Source organism: Silurus meridionalis, chromosome 10, assembly GCF_014805685.1.
Source record: "Silurus meridionalis isolate SWU-2019-XX chromosome 10, ASM1480568v1, whole genome shotgun sequence".
Classification (NCBI taxonomy): Eukaryota; Metazoa; Chordata; class Actinopteri; order Siluriformes; family Siluridae; genus Silurus; species Silurus meridionalis.
In genome coordinates, this window is record NC_060893.1 from 4,725,615 (window position 1) to 4,746,780 (window position 21,166).

The following is a 21,166-nucleotide window of genomic DNA, read 5'->3' on the forward strand; positions in this document are numbered from 1 at the left end:
TGACCCTGTCGCGGGGTCACCACTGTTCCTTTCTTGGACCACTTTTGATAGATACTGACCACTGCAGACCAGAAACATGCCACAAGAGCTGTAGTTTTGGAGATGCTCTGTCATCTAGACATCACAATTTGGACCTTGATAAACTCACTCAATCACATTTCTTTCTACTTCCAACACATCAAATTTAAGGACAAAATGTTCACGTGCTGCCTAATTATAATATCCCACCCACTGACGAGTGCCATTATGAAGCCATAATCGGTCGTTGAACCCCCCACCTACTATATATATATTATTATGGGGTTATGGGCCTTGAGAGCAAATTGGCGATATCGGTGGTTGAACCCCCCCCACCTACTATATATAGGTGGGGGGTTCAACCACCGATATCGCCAATCTGCTCTCAAGGCCCATAACCCTCTGTGCTCAAGGGGTGCAGCATCATGGCTGACCCTGCACTCTGACCCCTGCATCCAAACATCGCTGAGATATGTGAAGAAATAACAATTTCCATGTGGGATCAATAAAGTAAAATATAAATAAATAAAATAATAAAAATATATTCTGAGGGACTTCATTAAAATATTTATTTGCCAAGCCTTTTTCCTATTTATTTTTTTTCCTTGTGCCCACTGGAATCCTAACAAAGATAGATTTCAGCATTCATACAACACCTTAAAATTACATTCTGTCAAAGAATTACACAACACCTTTGAAATGGTAGAACTCCCATCCTTCCCATCCAACAGCTCAGTAAAAGATGGGCTCCTGATTTTTTGTTTTTTCCTGCCAGAGATAACTATCATGCATACCATAATCAAGGGATGTGACCACAAGTTATTATGACCATGTGGTGTGTACAAAATAAGGTCCAAGTCAGCAAGTTAGACAGATTTATTGTGTTTTCATGTTTTTTAATGATTTATGTTTCATCCACATGGCCAGTGGTCGTATTTAGAGGTGGTTGGAACATCTGGAGAATAAGGGACTTTTCTCAGTGTACAAGAATTGGCACAACTTTCTTGCATTATGAATATTATTGCCTTGTTTAGGGGAACAATCCCAAATAGGGTCTCAATTCATGACTGTGGAAAGCAGGTTTTTACCAAGAGAAACAACGTAGACGACTTTGACTAGAAATACATAACAGCTGGAAAGGGTAATGGTCCTCGATCCTCACTGTTTTTTGAATAGTAAACTAATACAGTAAAACCCTGTTGTACGAGCAACTAATAGTACGAGCAAACGGAGATACGAGCGATCTTGCTCGCAAAATTTAACCCTATTTCAAGAGCAAATTTTATTTTCACTAGAAATCTTGAAAAATGTCTCCCAAGAAAATCAGTGATGGTGCTGGGAAAACGAAAGTAAATAAAATTACCATGGAAACCAACAGGGTTTTACTGTAGTATACTATTGTATTATGATTGTTATCAATGGTGACCGAAGCACACCATTTCTACACTTAAGGAAAAGTACAAATCCCAGGTTTAAATATGTCTTCAGGAACAGTTAATGCACTCCTTTTACATTCCAATTTCAGTAAATACTACTGTCTTTTGAATTGACCTAAGTTTAAAAATTAAAGTACTGATCTATAAGAACTCTATGTGAATAACGGACGCAGTTCAGTGTGCCATTCACCTGCACACCAGACCTTCATCAGAAAAGTTTTCTATAGTTACAGACATACAGTGAGAGAACACTTACTCCACACACACTTGACCAGAACCAATACACTTGTGGTCTTCTGACAGATTTCTCATTCGACACAGTGAATGCATTCACTTCAAAGTAGTGAGGAAAGTCATGATTTTTTTTCTGAAATGTAGTGGAGTTAAAAATGAGATGAAAATGTAGTGAAGTCGGTTTCCTGAAGTTACAGTACAGATACCTTTAAAATGTACTTTAATACAGTAAAAAATACTTCACCACTGAATGTTATTAGCATAAAAAAATGGCATAAACCTATAAAGGCTAAATATATAAATAAACCAGATACAGTATATTCTGGATTCATTGAAATTCCAACTACACTCAGGGCCTCCTTACGTACATCACACTTTATTAACACCCTTGTGACTAAAGCTCTCTACAAGCACACTCCAAAATCTAGTGGAACATCTTCCCAGAAGAGTGGAAGTTATTATACCAGCAAATGGGGACTAAATGTGGAATGGGATGTTTAAAAGGGACATATAAATCTTCTAGTCAGGTGTCCACAAACTTTGCTCATATAGTGTATATATCCAGTTACTTTTGCCATAAAGGTAACTGTATATAAAAAATATAAAACATTTAAAACAATAAAAAAACAATTTCCATAGGGGATCAATATCCTGATTCTGAAAAGCAAACTAGGCCACGTATTTATCCAATCAAATCTCAAAGTCAGTCAAATGCAAATTTATTTCGTTTCTAGAAATAAAAAAGATCAGTGCAGCAACATATCCAGAAAATTGAGAAAAGGTCATTAAGGAGTGCGTTTTATTTATTGTCTAAGGTTTTTATTTTATTTTTTAAAGTGGAATGTTCAAAAGTTTTAGTGCATACCTCACTGCACTCTGACCCTAAGCTACAGCACAATGTTAAATATTTATATTGTCTTTAAAAAAAAAAAGAAAAGTGGTTCCGGAAAACGACACACTTATTCTTGGGTTGAACCATGTTAGGAAAATAGAAGTTTGTCTCAGGACTTTTTTTTTTCTCGAGAAGTCTGTCAGTCACTTTCAGTCAGGAGTTTATACAGTTTTTTGTTCCCCCATCTTTCTCTGTTTATTTACATTTAGTACAAAATAAGAACATTTTCTACCCGTTAGTGCTTCGCTTTTTTTTTTTTTTTTTTTTTCTTAGATACTATTACATAAATAAACATTTTCAGTGTTCAAACATACAGTTCCAGTGTGACTGGACAGCTAACATACTGTATCCCACCAAGTTCCAGTTGGCAGTAGGAGGTTTAATGTAGCAAAACTCAGTTTTTCAGACTGTACTAACCTCTCTTTTATTACAGAGTTAAGGATGTATTAGCCCTATATTATAAATGTGGTTACCTCAGCCCATCCTTATTTGATTTTTCTTAATATCCAAATGTTCATGGCCTCCTTTGGGTCCTTGATTTCTCAGCATCATATTAAATGAAAAAAATACAGTCCCCAGAATGCATGCGTTGTCCCAGGCATGGCATAGCATGCATCAAGTAGCCCTTATTCTTTGAGTCAGTATGGATACATCAGTGCATGAGCTTTTGAGAGTTTAAACTCGTTAAAAGAAAAGCTGGACTGGTGTGTAGTGAGGTTAGGATTTAACCTCTGTGAGAAAAGCAAGTATGAACATTCTGCTGTGCAAAACGATGCTGTGAAGAGCTGAAGACTGTCAAATTTCCATTAGGTTTCGGGAAATTTGTATTAATATATATTTATATATATTTCTTTAAAATAATTTCTCTCTGTCAGTAATTCTTCCACCATATTGGTTCGTACATGTCCTGATCGATACACGATTGTTCATTTGCAGGTGAAAACCTCCGTCCTCTCGCTGCAGGTGTTGCATTTGACAAAGCAGCACCACTGAAACTTGCAGTTACACTGCCACACCTTGGTGTACTGGTGAGTGTTGTAGCCTCGGCCGCAGCACATGAGGTCGCAGCCGTCTGTATGTGGAGACGTTCTGTTGCATAAGCGTCCCTGCGTTCCTACGCTGCCCGTCTTAGCGTCCTCCTCGCAGTAGTTCGGTGAGCGCTCAATGTACACCAAGTCTGTCTCCTCTGGTTTTTGATAGCCGTGGATTTTCTTCACTTTGAGGAAAGTAGGCTGGCGTAGTCTACTGGCTCGGACGACCTCCACGTGGACCGCTTTATTGTACTTGTCCTTCAGGACGTAGCCTATTTCTCTGAACTTTGGAAGGGTGGTCCAGCATGTCTTCGTGGTGCAAGAGCCGGACACGCCGTGGCATTTACACTCCAGCTTCATCCGCTCTTCCAGCACCTGAGGACAAAAGAGACAGGAGTTATGATAAAGCGTTCTGGAGAAGAGCATTAAACAGGATTTTATGTGATGGGATTCTGTTAAGCATGTGCCATAGTTTCATTTTACAGTACCTGCCAATAATAAGGCACACTACAATGGACAATGAATGACTGGAAGAAGGTTTTGTGGACAGATGATTAAAAAAAAGACATTTTTGGCAAAAGGAACTTGGGAGAAGATCACGAAGATCACGAAGAACATGCCCGTGTCTCTCAAAAACGATGAACGACTATCTGTCCAATCCTTTGACAGTCATTATATTAGTAATTCATTTTTATTGACAATATCAGGGTAATAATTATTGATAATAATTATAACCGGAAAAGAGGTGTAAATAAAAGAAATAAAACTATAGACATGTACTTAGTCATATTACATTCATGTATTAATCCTTCTGCCTTGGTGAAGACCAAGAATTTGATTATCATTTACCAAGAATGTGGATCATTCAGTCAACCACATCTTTAAACTAAGTATATTTGTATTCCTTTTGTTTTGTTTTTTATATATATATATATATATATATATAATATAATTATCTGAGTAATTCAGCTTTCCCAACATCACTACCTGTATGCATAAATTCTTACAGCAAGTCTGTAAAACATTTATTTATTTTCTTTTATTTATCCAGAGTGACTTAAACTACGCAGTTGGGGGTTAAGGGACTTGCTCAAGGGCCCAGCAATGGCAGCTTGGTGGTGCTGGGATTTAAACTTACGACCCTCCGATCCAGAGTCCAATGCCTTAAGCTGAGCTATCACCTCGCCATATTTTGGCACAGATTGTTTGCATTGAGCCACAATTTTCAACGTCTTCCAAAAAACATCTTTATTCAGCTTGTTTTCACTAATATCCAAACCCATCCAAGATGGATTATACAGTTTTAACTCCACATTAGTCCTTTTTCATTAATGGCAGCTCGGCTGTACGCACTTGAGAGAGTACGTTTTACGTTTAGTCGGATGATCTACACCAGTTTTGCCCGAAGTTCTTCAAAGCAAGCTGAAACCACACACACGTCTGATAGCAATTGAAATTCCAGAGAAGCAGCAGAGCCCCTGTTTCGTTGCAGAGTCACATGGTCAATGAAAACCCTCCCAACCTCCCCTCCTACTTGGTGATGCCACCGTTCAACTATTACAATGATGGCTTCTTTATAAAAAGGCATAGGGAAAAAACATTGATGCACTGAAGCGAATACTGTGTTTTCAGGGCAGCAGAAAGAGCCTTACAATAATATCCTGTTACTGACTTTACACTTCATGATTCCATGCAATGAACTAGAAGGGTGGTGGGGGGTGAATGGCAGGGCTCCATCTGGCAACCGCAGCCGGGGCTCCGCTCCACTTCGCTCAGCCTGGCTCGTCCAGCACACACAATAAAGAGCTGCGTTATTAATTAGATCCATTTGCCACCAGAGTGCACTCTGAAGCAGAAGAGCTGTGCTGTTAGGGTGCATGTTATTTTATGTTTTTGGATGACTAATAACAAACAAACATGGCCAAGGGGAGCAGAGCCAAGCCAAACCAGTGCTGGAATTGGGGAGGATGCCACAAGATGGTGGAGGGAAAGCGCACAGTAATTGGCTAAAGGAAAACAAGCTGTCAAAAATGTTTTGACTGTTACTTATCAGCCGAAGCTTTTCAAAATCGCACCCTGCGCGCCGTTGTATGGGGAGTTGCCTAGTGTGCTTCATAGTCATATGGAATTCTCTTCAAACACTTGTTCGACCGAAACCTAACATAACATATAATAATGCACAAGGATCTCATGCATCCAGAGATGCATAAATGTTATGTGTTGGCATTAAACACCATCATTCCTATCAAACCTCATAATGAAGATCAGGGTCCTGAACATCTCTACATGCAACTTCTTCAAAAGTAGACTCCAAGTGCTAATGGTGAAGCTCCTTTACACTGATCCTGAACAGAGATGATACACCTCCAAAGATATATACACATCCCCCTCTTGTACTTCATGTTCACACAAAACTGCAAATACTGTAGATATGCAAAGTATTTTTTTTTTTATAATCATAGCTCTGCCAAAATTTGGTCATTGTCTTTGGTGTACACATCAGCGATGACCTGATTATATTATCTGCCTTCCTGAGTCACTACAGTCTCTATATTGAGAAGCTTGGACTCTACTCATCCTCATCTTATGCCAGTGTAGCACAGAGAGCATCCCGCATCAAAGTTGCTCCACCAACAGCTACAAGGTAAAAACCAGAGGGTGGCAACAAACTCTCATCAGATACAAGACATCTGACATAAAAATAAAAAATTTTAAATCAAGTTTTTATCAGATTATTCTTCTCTCTTTCCCACACTTATTTATTTACATTTATGGCATTTGGCAGAGACCCTTATCCAGAGTGACTCACACTGATCTTTTTAAAATAACTGAGCAGCTATGGGGTTAAGGGCCCTGCTCAGGGGGCCAGGAGTAGAAGCTTGGTGTGTCTGGAATTTGAACTCACAACCTTTAGATCCAAAGTCCAAAGTCTTAACCACTAAGCTACTACACCCCCAAATACCTACAATAAACGGTATACTAACCTGAGCTTTACCATAATCATCTCTTTATATCCTGTGCAAATTATCAGCAATCTTGAATTGTTTTAAGCATCATAATTACCTATTGGTTACTGGTCACTCATGACCAAATCTTAATTCAAGCCAGTATGCATTCCTAGAGACTAAACAATTGAAACCATATACAAATAGAGTGTGTATTATAAGGACTACCTTTCTCCCTGCTTCGTTGTTGTGCAGGTTCATCAGTCGGCGGGCATTTTTTTTTATCTCCCGAGCGTCCACAAATCTCCGGGAGAACTCGATGCCGTGTTTTATGTCGGCGGAGCAACCTCCCCACTTCCAGCCCTCCTCTTGGTTGGTGTAGCCTTGTTTCTCACGATCACAGCCACAATGGCTCATGTTGCCTTGGCTACATGCCGCCGTCACCGCATGGGCCACTCCGGCAGCTGTGATGGCGTAGGTGAATGCAGCCTCCTTGCTGCCTGGGGAAAAAGAGATTAGCCTGTGATATCTGCTCCACTCGTTCACACTGTATGCTAAAGGAAGATTAAAATAGCTAGAAGCATTGGGTCTAAAACCTAAAACTTAAACTGTACTATGCATGTTTTGTTTAGGATGATTGGTAGATGATTGGTATTTATAGTAATTAATATATATATATATATATATATATATATATATATATATATATATATATATATATATATATATATATATTCTAAATAATTTCTCATAATTCTTTCAAATGTAAAACATTGCAGTCTAACAAACAGTCTGCACAAAACCATGGCACACTGACAGTGCAAAAAAAAAAAAGTTGTGCAGGTGCTGTCCAAAGTGCTGAATTCCTCAAGCAAAGCACCTTGTATGCTGGCCACATGAAAGAGAGAAAAGGCCACATGCTTCTCTGTCTCCGAAGATGAATACAGTTTTCCCAATGGTACACATACAGTATGACAACCAGAACCCTGTGCTCCTGCTAATGCTATTAAATAGATCACAAAGTATATAAAGTACCTAAAGCAAGTAGCATGCAAATGTAAAACCTTATCTTCTGACAATGCTTTAATTTTTAAATGGATTAGAAACCTATATAGCACCCATATCCAACCTTACTGTAATGGGTTATGATTTTTTTTAATAACATATTCTTCATGCGCTTGGCTAAACATTTATGCAAACAGCTTTGTTCGGTGGTCTTCGCAGGGTAGAAGACTTTCTTTCTATATGCTATTGTCACCCATACACACTTACATACATACATACAAACACACACACATACACACACACACACAGTGCTTATTTAAAAAGTACAACTTTTCCTGCTGCAGTCATGCTGATGTTGTTTGCAGTGTTTGTCCCTGTTTACGCACAGACTGCTTGATCTCGTCAAGGAGAAAAAAAAAAAACATATTTACGGCTGCATTTGTTTTCTCTATTTGTGTCTCACTTTCTTCCTTTTACCCCATTCTGCATTAATGTGGATCCTGACATCCAGAATTTTTTTTAAAGGATGTGAAGAGTCCAGTAACAATGATGTAACTCTGTTCCAGGAGGAACCACCCTAGGATAGCCTTGTGCTATGCCAGTGGAAAATTGGACTGACCAGCAAAACCTCAATGGACTTGGAGCTGCCCGGGGAGAATAACACGGCATTATTAAACCACGTGGCTCAAAGAGTTCAGTGGCAAGTGTCTGTGACAAGAGTCCAAGATGAATAGGAAAAAAGAAAGATGCTTCAGATAGTTTTTCTCTCCTCTGATTTAGAAATAGGTCAGTTTGACCTCCTTATGTATAGAAAAAATACACTATATAAACAAAAGTATTGGAACACCTGAAATTTCCAGCAATGTGTTTTCCACAAACTGTGACCACAAAGTTGGAGGCACACAATTGTATAGGATGTCTTTGGATGCAGTTGCATGAAAGTTTCCCTTCACTTGTACTTGAAGACCCAAACCTGTTCAAACCTGTTCTGACTTAATGTGGAATGGGATGTTAAAAAAACACATATGAATCTTATGGTCAGGTGTCCATAAACGTTTGTCAATATAGTATGTGTGTCTGTGGTGTGTGTAGCAGCTGAGATCTTTTACTAAACAAACTCTGTATAAAACAACTGATCAGATTGCAACCATTACAACTATCGAGGAAACAGTTCTTAAAATTTCCTCGTTATTTAAACATGCTTCTGAGGTACCAGTGACCAGTGTTCCCTTCTCTTTCTTCTCTTCTGATCTGCCTGAGTCACCCCTACACTCTACATATGGATGAAGTTCACTTCAATTGGAGACATTCTGTGCAGCTGGGGATGGTTCCACATCAACAGCCTAAGATCCATGAAGTTCCCTTTTGAGTCTGGTTTCTGTTAAGGTTTCTTTCTCATGCCATTTCAGGGAGTTTTTCCTGGCTATAGTCACCTACCACTGGCTTGCTCATTAGGGATAAACTTAAAATTAAATGGAACAAAACTATACGCATACGTTATTTTATACAACTTTAGAACCTTTTTATCTGTGTAAAGCTTTAAGACATTGTCCATTATTAAGAGCGCTATACATATTTAAAATTGTACAGAATTGAATTGAATTTTGTGGCTGTCCAATGTAAAAGTGTGCAGTTTATACATACTACTAAAACTAAAGAACACATTTATGGCCACTATGAATAGGAGAGCACTGAAACATCCTAAAACAAAGACAAACCTGTCAAAACATTTGATTTTATATAATCCACATCGGCAAAGTAATTATCCCGATGCAGTTCTGCAGTGAAACTATTTTTGAGCTTTTTCCTTTGGAAGAGTTTGGAAGATTTACTTAGAACTCCTTGTACCCCAGTAAGCTCTCTCAGTACCTGCTGAATTTGGCAGAGTATAGCAATGCTGAAAAATGACCTGAGAGAGCTACACCGTGATCTTTTTCCCCAGCCTCAAAATTATATGTGGGAGAACACTAGAGCACTTTGTGGTAAGATATTAGTCAGAAACACAGGGATATTACACACTTGCACCTTGAGGCTTGGGCACACTTGAACCCTGGAGGCGTTTAACTGCATATATTTCTCAAGTGTTGATCTCCAGTGACTACACTGTGCCTATACTACCTTCCTAGGTCTGAGCTTTCCTCAAATGTTTATTCACCACTGAAGCATTTGTCTGCATGAAGTGCATTTTGCACCACTTAGTCACACAAGGTGCTTGTTGATGCTTGAATAAATACAGAGAAAAAAGTGGCACCCACTGGTGGTTATAGGGTGCTGCAGGTCTGGAGTTAACCAGGTTTGGATTAAGCTTCAAACCAAAACACTATGTAGATTAGTATATTATGATAAGCGTTAATTATATAACAGCTGAGCAAAATCATGTCAACTTTGCACTAACTTTTGGGGTCCCTTATAGGAGATACATGGGAATACGCCATCAATGTTTTTTCAAGCAGAAGCAAAACTTAGTACTTCTTGTATATAAACAACAGAGAAACTGCTCAATAAATGGGTAACTTTGATTTTCACATTGCTTTGAACATGCATTATTGTAAAAAGTATATACAATGCTGTGGTTCATGAGTTTTACAGTTAGAGGATGCAAAAATGCTTAAAGGGGGTTGAGTATTAACTGATGCATTCACAGATGTTCAAATGTGTGTTTATGTGTTACTTGTACATGTTCACCATAGCAAGGCCTTTATGCCTTCAAATCAAGCATTGCTTTAAAATTCATTCAAATAAAAAAAAAAAAAAGGTTGAAACTTGTTAAGGGCCTTAGGATATTATTCCATTCAAGACCAAGCAAAAATTCATAATACTACAGAATTATATACATTACAGTACAGATCTATGTGAATTACAGTAATATATATATATATATATATATATATATATATATATATATATATATATATATATATATATGTTACAGTATTACATGTGTTACAGTACTATATACATAACAATACTATATACATAACAATACTATATACATTAAAGTACTATATGAGCATGCAGTTAAATATTTTACAGTATTTCACAATGAAATGATTGGATTGTGACCCCATTCACATTTGCATGCTCTTGAATTGCATCACAAAGTACACAAACCATGTAGTTGAGTTAAAGTAGAGACACACTAAGTAAAATATTATTGCTCCCTTTCCAAAGCACTATGATTTATTGTGGCTATAATGTTCATATTATCATTTTTGTAACAAGAGTCTTTGCTTAATCAACTCAGTTTATGTAAAAAGACTCTAATGTGACTCTCAGCACCCCAATCTAATAATAGAATGATATTAATGAGTCAAACACTGATCGATATTTATTCTAATAATCATGAGCTCAAAACCTTCTTTTCAACTACAAGAAAATCGCAAAAAGAAGGCCACGGGTGTTGTGGCGAATTTGAATCAGAAGTTTCTTTCATCATTTATTACTTTTAAAATGTTCTACTTGATGTTGAACTGACGCTCAACTGTATGTTGGTGATAAATAGATACACCAAGTGCCAATCAAAAGAAGTTCAAAAAACAGCCTCTACACTGATTGGTGGATTGCTGCGTGGATAACCAGTTACATTTTTATCCACTCATAAATGAAAACGAACGACTGATTTCACAAAATGTAGTTGAGGAAAAAGTACGATATTTCACTTTGAAATGTAGTGAAGTTAAAGTCAAAGGTTTCCCAAATGGAAATACTTCATTAAAGTACAGATACACGAAAAATCCACTTAAGAATTACATTCACTTCATTACTGTCCACCCTGTCCCAGAAGGTTCCAAATGCTATAAAAAGGTCAAATCGAACATCTTTTTATGCGTCTGAAAATACAATTGTATTCAACTAACACATTTGGGAGAAAAACTGTAATAGGAATCCAGCCAGTCTCTCCCTCGCCAATCAATGCAGCGCATTCATCGCATTGTGTGGAGCTGAGCAATCTGATCTGCAAACATCCCGTTTCACCACCTCCACTGTCCAAGCCAACAGAGGCACACAGATTTGGCCTGATAACACAGCCTACACAACCCATCCCTCTGCCCTTCCATCCATCCGACTGTCTATCCATTTGTCCATGCAAAGTTCCAGGCATGCCTACATTGGCCGAGCCACCAGAGGCGGATACAGATTAGACTGATAATGCTTCCTACCCAGTCTATTTGGCAATCAGGCTTTGTTGGCTAACAGGGATAGGGTGGGATGGGGTAGGGGGGTTACCAAGTAAAATGCTGCATCAGCACACAGTCTTTTAAACAATGCAGGAGCAAAATCATAACATAGAAATATTAATATTGTCTGCTTATTGATTTATCAAACAGAATGTAAAACTTCAACACAGACACACTCAAAAACACACTATATGGCCAAAGTTTGTGGGCATCATACCTTTTGAACATCTCATCTCCAGATACAATTCCACTTAACTGTTATAACAAACTCAACTATTCTAGAAAGGTTTTAGATTTGATTGAAATTTTGGAACATGGCTGTGGGGATTTGTGATCATTCAGCCACTAGTGTATTAGTGAGACCAGGTTCTGATGTTGATGTGTGTGAGGAAGTCTGGGGTTCAGTTGGTCTTCCAGTTCTGAATACTGTTTAGAAGGTTGCTTGAAAGGTTGCTTGAAAGGTGCTTTATACTTGTCACATGAACTTTTACAGCACATTGACATTCTTTCCTTGCATACCTGATGTTAGGATAGGGTCAGAACTCAGGGCAAAGCATGATACAGAGCCACTGGAGCATTGAGGGTTGAGGACCTTGCTCAGGGTCCCAAAGAGTGGCAGCTTATTATTAAAGTGTTCTGTGTGTAGGCTGTGGTATTGACTCTGGATCAAATACTCGAGTTCTTTCACTCTAATTTTGGCCATCAAAGGTTTGTGCCATCACCTAGTGATAAGAAATTGTAGCACCACAGTTTGCAAATAGAGATCCTATACAATCCAACTTTTGTGTTACAGTTTATGGATGGCTCACACAAAGGTGTAATGGTAAGCTTTAGTCTACAAACCTTTAGCCAGTGAATTCAGTTTATTGTAATTTCTATATCTCTTCCCCCCCGTATTATTTAACATATAATTCCTAATATTCACATTTTCACTGGTTTTAATACCTGACTAGATTTTGCTAAATAAACTAATCTTGCTATTGCTTGGTACTGAATTTGAATTATGGTATCACCCATTTCTTGTCCAAATGCATATAAACCACTATTTGATTTCTTTGTAAATACTCTGGACATTTATTCTGGAGAAGTCCAGTAAAATGAAAAGATAGTGAAAGACTTTCCAAAGTTTGTTAGAAAAAAGACAGAAGGTCATTTACTTCTTTATAAGGAATCATTTGTCAGAGGACAAATCTAAATAATATGTCAAACTCTTTAGTCTTTAGTATGGTACAAGAAGGGTAGCTATGAATAAACTTATATAAAAAGAATAGATCAAGGTGGTAAATACTGTATATGTCCTAGATTAATAGTATAGGTGTTTCATTTATTACAGCATGCATTGAATGTACTTTTTTCACTCTCTTTTCACTTGTTTATACGTTCTAAGTGGAGCCAATGCCAAGAAATTCCAAGCTACTTGCGACACCATTTTTTCATATTCATTCTTATCTTCCTTTAGTGCTTTCTCTATGCATACAGCTCTATTTAATCATTTCTTTTGCCTCTATAACCAGGACACCTGGCTACTGATAAACATCCCTCAAAAAAAAAAAAAGAAAAAGGATGAAATTGTGAACTGGCAAGAACTATGTAACTGAGCCAGTGCCGGTAACAATCCAGACTGGGAGGGATCATGTGCCCTGAATGGGATCCCAGTCCGTCAGAGTGCACCATTCACTCATTCATTCACACCTTGGCGAGATTTAGCTGCAGCAATGCTACTCTGTGCGCCTTCACGCCGCTCTCGATCTGAATGCTCTACAACCTTTATAGCTCAGATGGTAGAATTATCAGATAATAATAAAGTTCTGATGATGTGACTTTATATAATAGTAAGTTGCTAGTTAAGGAAAAAAGGGAACTATTAAGGTGTGTGTTTCCATCTGTTGTAAAGACTGTGTTGGAAAGTAAAATTGTTTTATAAGTATTTAACCCTGACAATAATTTTTTGAATTTGAATAGAATCTCATAGCTCCTAACCAGAATGTTGTGATATCAATATTGCATAATAAATATATTTATTAGAATTTTAAAGTTTCCGGAAAAGGTCTGTGCATTCACTATGTCACTAAGTGGACCACTGTTAGAGGGGGTATCTTGTATTATTGACTGTCAAAAATACATATTAACATCCCGTTTCAATAAAAAAAAAAAACTAAACATTGACAAACAACAAACGTCTCTGGCGATATTCCACTTATTTCAGATTTTTTAGATAGAGAAGATAGAGAGCTCTCTTGTTATTCTTGTTAATCTGTGAGGACAAATGGATTGATGGATGGATTGATGGATGCTTTCAGTCATTTGCATCAAACCTGAAAATCTTTTTTTACTATGAATATCTTCTTCCTCTTCTTTCGGCTTCTCCCATTAGAAGTCACCACAGCGGATAATCTGTCTTAATACCCCCATGTCCTCTACATCTGCCTTTTTTAACACAACTACCTGCATGTCTTCCCTCACCACTTTCATAAACCGCCTTCTTGGTCTTCCTCTTTTCCTCCTTCCTGGTGCCTCCATCCTCAGCATTCTCCTACCGATATACCCCATGTCCTTCCTCTGCACATGTCCAAACCATCTTAATCTCGCCTCCCTCACCTTGTCTCCAAAACGTCCTACATGCGCTGTCCCTCTAATAAACTCATTTCTAATCCTGTCCATCCTCGTCACTCCCAACGAAAACCTTAACATCTTCAGCTCTGCTACCTCCAGCTCCACCTCCTGTCTTTTACTCAATGCCACTGTGTCTATTCCATACAACATCGCAGGTCTCACCACAGTCCTATAAACTTTCCCTTTCACTCTCACAGATACTCTTTTATCACAAATCACTCCTGCTATCACTTTTCTCCACCCACTCCACCCTGCCAGCACTCTTTTATTCACTTCTCCAACACACTCTCCATTACTTTGCACTGTTGATCGTTGTACCTGGACTCCTCCTCCTGGACTCCTCCATCTACTCCAACTCTTCTCCCTGCTGCCCTCCCTCTCATTCACACACATGTACTCTGTCTTACTCCTAGCCTATGCTTGATAAAATTCTAAAACCATTTAAGGTTGAAGGACTCATTCACCTGCCCTTTCATTTACCTTGCGCTGAAGTGTATGAGATCGGTATACTCTTGTTTTCAAGCAATTTTTTTTTTTTTTACATGGATGCACCGAATAACCAGGATTACAAACCAATATATGCAAAATTTTCCAGTTTCAACAACTTACTTGCATAGTGGAGATTGGAAAAGACTTACAACGCACAAAGACGCTTTATTGACTTGACTGAAATTGAATTAGAACTTTTTTCATTTGATGCTGTTTGGGGAGCAGCTGTTATTCTAAATTACAACCTTTTTTCAGTCTAACTTTTGCTGTTTCTAGGTTCTTCCTTGTCAGTATCAGTTATGTTTTTCAACAGTAGGATATAAAGATATTTAGCCACCATTTTCCTTCCGCAGATATTTATATTTCCCGGTTAATACTAAAATGAGGATCGGATTACCTGACCATTTTCTGAAACAGAATCTTTCCTTGAACAAAATCTCAGGGGCTCAGTAATATCCAATAACCCGGCTAGTAATGTGTGCTGCATTGAAAAGCCAAAATAGAACGACCAGAGATTGTCGAAGCTTTCTGAGACTGGCCAAGCGGAGAGCGAATCAGCTTTGCGGTTAAATGACCTTTAACTCTTTGAGTTGAAACACCATTCATTCAAAGAAAATTGTTGGATAGAAACTGGAAGACTAACAGTATATATAAAAATAAATAAATACATTAAGTAACTGGAATGAGGAGGAATTATTTTCTTGGAAGTAACCCGAGAAGGATATTTTCAATTAGTGCGAAAGTAACAAACTTGAGTCTCTCTGAGTCTATCTGAAACAAGTCAACAGAAAAGTAAAAACCCACTGAAGCCATTAAAAACAACTTCATCTTAGCTGTAAAATTATTCATATGGTTAAGAGGTTTAAAAACTCAGAAGATAAAAACTGTGTTTTTTGGACAGGCTTGACTATGGAACAGTTAAACTTCAACAGTTGAATTTTTTCTCAAACCACTAATAAAAGTTTCTATGTCTTTTTTTTTTCTACAATTGTGAAAAGTATAGTCGAAAATCCGAAAATCGCATGAACAATGAAGAGCTGATTAGTGAAATCTCAGATGACATTGTGTACAGATTATCTCTTGTAATGAATATAATATAATCATTTATAAACATATATATGTTGAAATTTGACATGTTAGGTAAGCAAACTGCCCCAAGGTCATATTTATCTAGCTCTCCAAATGATTTTTTGATTTGAAAATTCACTCCCTGCCTGATATCAAAGTGCCATCTGTGAAACAGCATTCATCTACACGTTCTTAATCCTAACGAACCCTAACCCTGACCTGTTCTCTCTACCCCCTAACCCTACCCCTAACCCTACCCTTAACCCTGCAGATTCAAAAAAGACGCCAAAGCGATACCCAGGGCATCAAAAAAGTGATGCCAAGGCATCCTGACAAACCATATGTGACGGGTTGTAAGTGAGAATGTGTAGCCTGGTCACATGATTACTAACAGACCTCTGTTTTGCTATCCCTCTACTCCCTTTAAATAACCTCCAAGTCCATTGCTGTGTCCCAAATACAGCATGCCTACTTACACTATGCACAAAAAGTGCCTACTTTTGACTGCTTAGCACAAGAGTAAGCAAATGCTAGGATACACTGACTAGCACATGAACACTTTAGTGGCAACCAAACTGGGACACTTTAAATCTGGACTACTATATATAGTTTAAGTGAAGGGAACATTTCATTCTACAGCATCCAAAGACGTCCTATACAATTGTGTGCCTCCAACATTGTGGGAACAGTTTGGAGAAGAAGCACATATGGCTGGAAAGGTCCCTGAACTTTTGTCCGTACAGTGTATACTCAATGTATACTATAGAATTTAATTAATCTCATTCCATTGAGCTGTTTTCCCACATTTCATTAACACCTCTCTAAAATGCATCTCTTATCACAAAACTCCTCCTCCCTCGCACAAGAAGCTGTGAGCGGTATTATCTGAAAAAGTGTCCAGAAATCCACACTTTCCAGAAATAGTAAATCATCCAGAAACATTTTGGATTCTCACTTCAACACATTGTGATCTGGAATTCACTATTCCTAATCTCATAAAATAGAATAGAATAGAATAGAATAGAATAGAATAGAATAGAATAGAATAGAATAGAATAGAGCACACTGAAATTCTTTGTTCGTATATCCCAGCGATGTTAGGAAGCTGGGGTCAGGGTGCAGGATCAGCCATGATACAGCGCTCCTGAAGAACACTGAGATAAGGGCCTTGCTCAAGGGCTCAAGAGGGGCAGCTTGGCAATACTGGGGCTTAAACCCAAACCCTCTTATCAGTAAATGAGAGCCATAACCACTGAGCTCTGACTTCAGTGTTGAACATCCTTCATACGCTGTTTATGACATTTGCCAAGTCTCATTTTAGAATTATATCTGTGACGAGTTCAAGCTTTTGGTATTCGCCCAGTTTTTCAATTATGTTGAAATTCCGTTTTATTTGTATGCTTTTAACAAATGACATTTTTTATACAAAGCAGTCTGACAGAAATAAAGAAATCTAATATTTGTTTTAATACATTTATCCCTAATGAGTAAGCCAGAAGCAATCATTTCAGGAAGAACCTCCCTGAGATGGCATGAGGAGGAAACCTTCAGAGGAACCAGTTAAAGATTTGTTTGACCATTTGTTTTATCCAGATAATCTGATTGCTGGACCATTAGCCTGCCTCATGTGTCTAAGTATTGTCTGGCTCTTTTGTTTGTCTGCTACACAGGTTTTAATAAAATCCTGCACTTAGGTTCATCTATCCACAATCATGACAGACTGATGTTCTGCATGTGAAGTTTATGTGCAATCAATTGCTAGATTTGAAGCTTAAATAAAACAGCACTCCTGGCCCTAATAAATAAACGTTAGACCTTGGACTGTATCAAAGAGCAAACGGACATAACAAAATACAATTTTGCCATTGAAACAAAAAACACAACCACATCTGAAAGCAGAAATGAGAATTATAGCTATAAGCTTGGCAGTTATATTACAACCACAATTAACATATTCCTCAACTGGAGAAACAGCTCTGGAGGCAATTTTTATAAGTGACAATAGTTTAAAATAACAATATTGTCCTGATTAATTATTACATTTCAGAATTGTATTTATATGTCGTTTTTGGCACGCGATTCTCTGGCCCATGTTTGTTATTATGTCTACTGCTAGTCATTTGTAGCCATTTCAAAAGTTTTACATGCAGCAAATTAAAAAAAGAGACAAATTCTCTAATTTTCTTTAGATAAGCAATATGAATAACAAATCATGTACTATATTTATTTCACTTCGAGTACATCTGCATATTAGCTATTATCACATTTCTCAAAATATTTCTTATTAAAGTATTCTGAAATGGAGAGAAATATATAAAAAGCCATACTTCTCTAGGACTTTGCCTGAAATGTCAATCCAAAATATTTGACTTCCTTTTGACAGAAAAGTGGAGAAAAAGAACCAGAAATGCAACCATTTATAAACCTATATATTAAGTCACTGGCACTATTTGGACCAGAGTATCCATGGGACACACTCAGAATTATGGTTGGGATGTTCAAAAAGCACGTATGAATCTCATGGACAGGTGTCCACCTTAGCGTGAATAAGAACTTTATACACTGCTGGATAATTAGTCTCTCTACAAACATTCAGCTGAAATACTTTGCTTGTATTTAATGAACAAATAAAATTATAATGTACAAATGAAATTCGTTGTCAACGAATGCCGTTATCGGTTAGTTGGGCTGCTCAAGTTACGGCTCAGCGTGACAGCAAGATAACACGGCCACGTGCGAAATGAGTACGGGGTCAACCGGCAGCGGGAAAAGAAAACACACTGGAGTCACGGATGAAATCGGAACATCAACACGGTGAGCAAAAACCTCATCGTGTTAAAATGGTGTAGTTTAATGAAGCGCTATCGTGCAAACTGTTTGTTTGCTAACTTCGTTAGCGTGCTGCATTTCTCCGTTCTGTTCTCTTTAATAGCGTTTGTCTGCTAGTAACTTATCCGTTTTCAAACGTGATGTACTGCGGCTTTACTACGTTCAAACGCTTGTTTTCGATGTTTGTATATTTAATTTACGCGTATATCATTTAATGGTTATACAAAATTCAATTCATTATATTTTAAATGCTTATATTTTCACAACTAAACAAAATGTCTGTGTATTTTTTAAAGCACGGTTGTCAACTTGCCATCTGCATTTATCATTAAAAACAATAAAATGTTAATTTACACAATTTATACCTCGCATGCTCAAATGCTTTTTTTTTTTTTTTTTTTTTTACAAAAAGAAAAAACCCAGCATGAGGCAATTTGTTCATGGAGAAATCCACTATACACTCCTCAGCAAAAATGTGGCTTTTGCATTTTCTATGTACACTTTTATACATAAATACCCTGAATTAGCGTTCTCTCTAGTTATAATAAGCAAAACAGCTTTTTTTTTATTATTATTATTGTTATTATTTTATCTGAAGAATCGAGAAAATAAAAAGAATCGCCGTATTAATTGATTTTCAAAATAATCGTTAGTTGCAGCCCTACTTTAATTTGACAAATGTTCTTAAAAGAAAATTCTTTAGACTGTGATGTCCTTAAATGTATGTGACTTATATGAACCAGTATTGCAGTAAAAACTGCCACTTAAGACATTTTCATATTCTTTCTCATACAACTAACGCTTTAGTGAACTTAAGCACGTCAAAATCTCACCAAAAAAATACAAATATATATATATTTGTATATATATATATATATATATTTTTAATTTTTACAAATTTGGTGCAGCAAAACGTTAAATTTTGATTAGTTATTTTAATTAAAAACCAACGTTATCAGTCATAACAACAAAAAAAAAAACAATATGTAGGTGAAATAATCACCAGAGATTTCTTCTTAATTACATCGAATGAGATCTTCAACTGACCTTTTTCTTTCTCAGAGTGAACCAAAAATAGCCTTTAGCACAGAACTGACCTACTCGGAGTTCCTGGCCAAAGACAGTACGCTCTCCCAGCGCCGAACAATTCCAACGGCCGTAGCGGAACTGGTACTGACACTCATTGATGCCCAGCTGAGCTCCCTCGCCTATCACAATGATGGCGTCAGGACGACTTTGGCAGATGGCCCTCTGGCGAGGAGCCAGGCCTGGAATTTTATTGCAGATGATGTTGGCACCCAGGGCCACCACAGAAGAAAGGGCCCTTGAAGGGGAAGAGAAGCAGAGAGACCTTAATTATAAACAGAAGTATGTATGTATGATAAATGTAGGAAATCGAGAGAATACAATACAATGCAATACGCAATACATTTCCCCTACAGGCTTAAAAAAAAAAACATTGCCGTAATTGAATTCAGTATCATAAACTATTTTATAGTTTATAACAATATTAGTACAATTAATAGACAGAGCCTTATTAAAAGTTTCTCAATACAATCTCCTGAAAAGAAATGACATCACAATATATTTTAGAAGGTATAAAAGACAAACATTGGACAATGCATGTCGGAAAGGTCAGAGCAGAAAATGAGATTGTGTTTATTTGCTTGTGGGTGAGGTCTGGCCACAATGGTTTGGCACGAGTCCCTGATAAAGTAAGTTGGGTTGGTACACTAATTGTTAGGTAACATGGCTGCAATTGTTTCCAGACCTAACCAGCGGCGGACACGCCGCAGGCGACGACACGATTTGTAATTTCTGCTTCTCAAATTTAGAAGTGGTTCACATCCATGTCCCTCAAATCACCATAACTGTTATTCCTTCAAATCTGGTATCTCACTGTATTTACAAAACGTAGATGGTATGACGAAAAAGAAAAGTTCATGAGACATTCATGCAACGTTCCTAGACGTTTAAAGGTGAATAGGGGATGTATAATTTTATATATTCATAACAGTTTCTGCATTCAAGAGTCCATCAGTGAACAAATGATAACTTTCAACAACGATGGAACTGTTATGAATGGAAATTCAGTGTCACCCAGGGTTCTTCCTCAGAGGATCTCAAGGACAAATATTACCGCTTTATCTGTGTAAAGCTGCTTTGATAGAATTTCCATTGTAAAAAGCGCTAAACAAATAAAATTTAAATAAATAATGAATTAACTGAATTATTATTTAATACTGAAATGTATATTTGTAATCAATTTATTTCTTGAAACCTACTTCGGAACCATATCCATTGTTTAAAAGTGCTATACAAATCAACTAAAAATGAATTAAGCATTTATTAGGCAGCATTTCAGCAGCATTTAATATAACACATAAGGATGATTGGTTTATAATACGATGTCAATAAATGAGATCGT

The 21,166-nt window shown here is 37.3% G+C and overlaps 1 protein-coding gene across 2 annotated transcripts in view; it reads right to left on the bottom strand.

Annotated features, from left to right (window-relative positions):
- Positions 1–573: 573 nt before the first annotated feature.
- wnt7bb (wingless-type MMTV integration site family, member 7Bb) overlaps positions 574–21,166 on the bottom strand; it is a 28,741-nt gene continuing 8,148 nt past the window's right edge. For both annotated transcript variants that reach the window (XM_046860098.1, XM_046860097.1), the window contains exons 2-4: positions 19,836–20,062; positions 6,785–7,056; positions 574–3,986 (exon numbers count right to left, since the gene is read on the bottom strand). In XM_046860098.1, the coding sequence (XP_046716054.1) occupies positions 3,507–3,986; positions 6,785–7,056; positions 19,836–20,062 (979 nt within the window). In that variant the 3' untranslated portion in view covers positions 574–3,506. The remainder of the gene's footprint in view (positions 3,987–6,784; positions 7,057–19,835; positions 20,063–21,166) is intronic.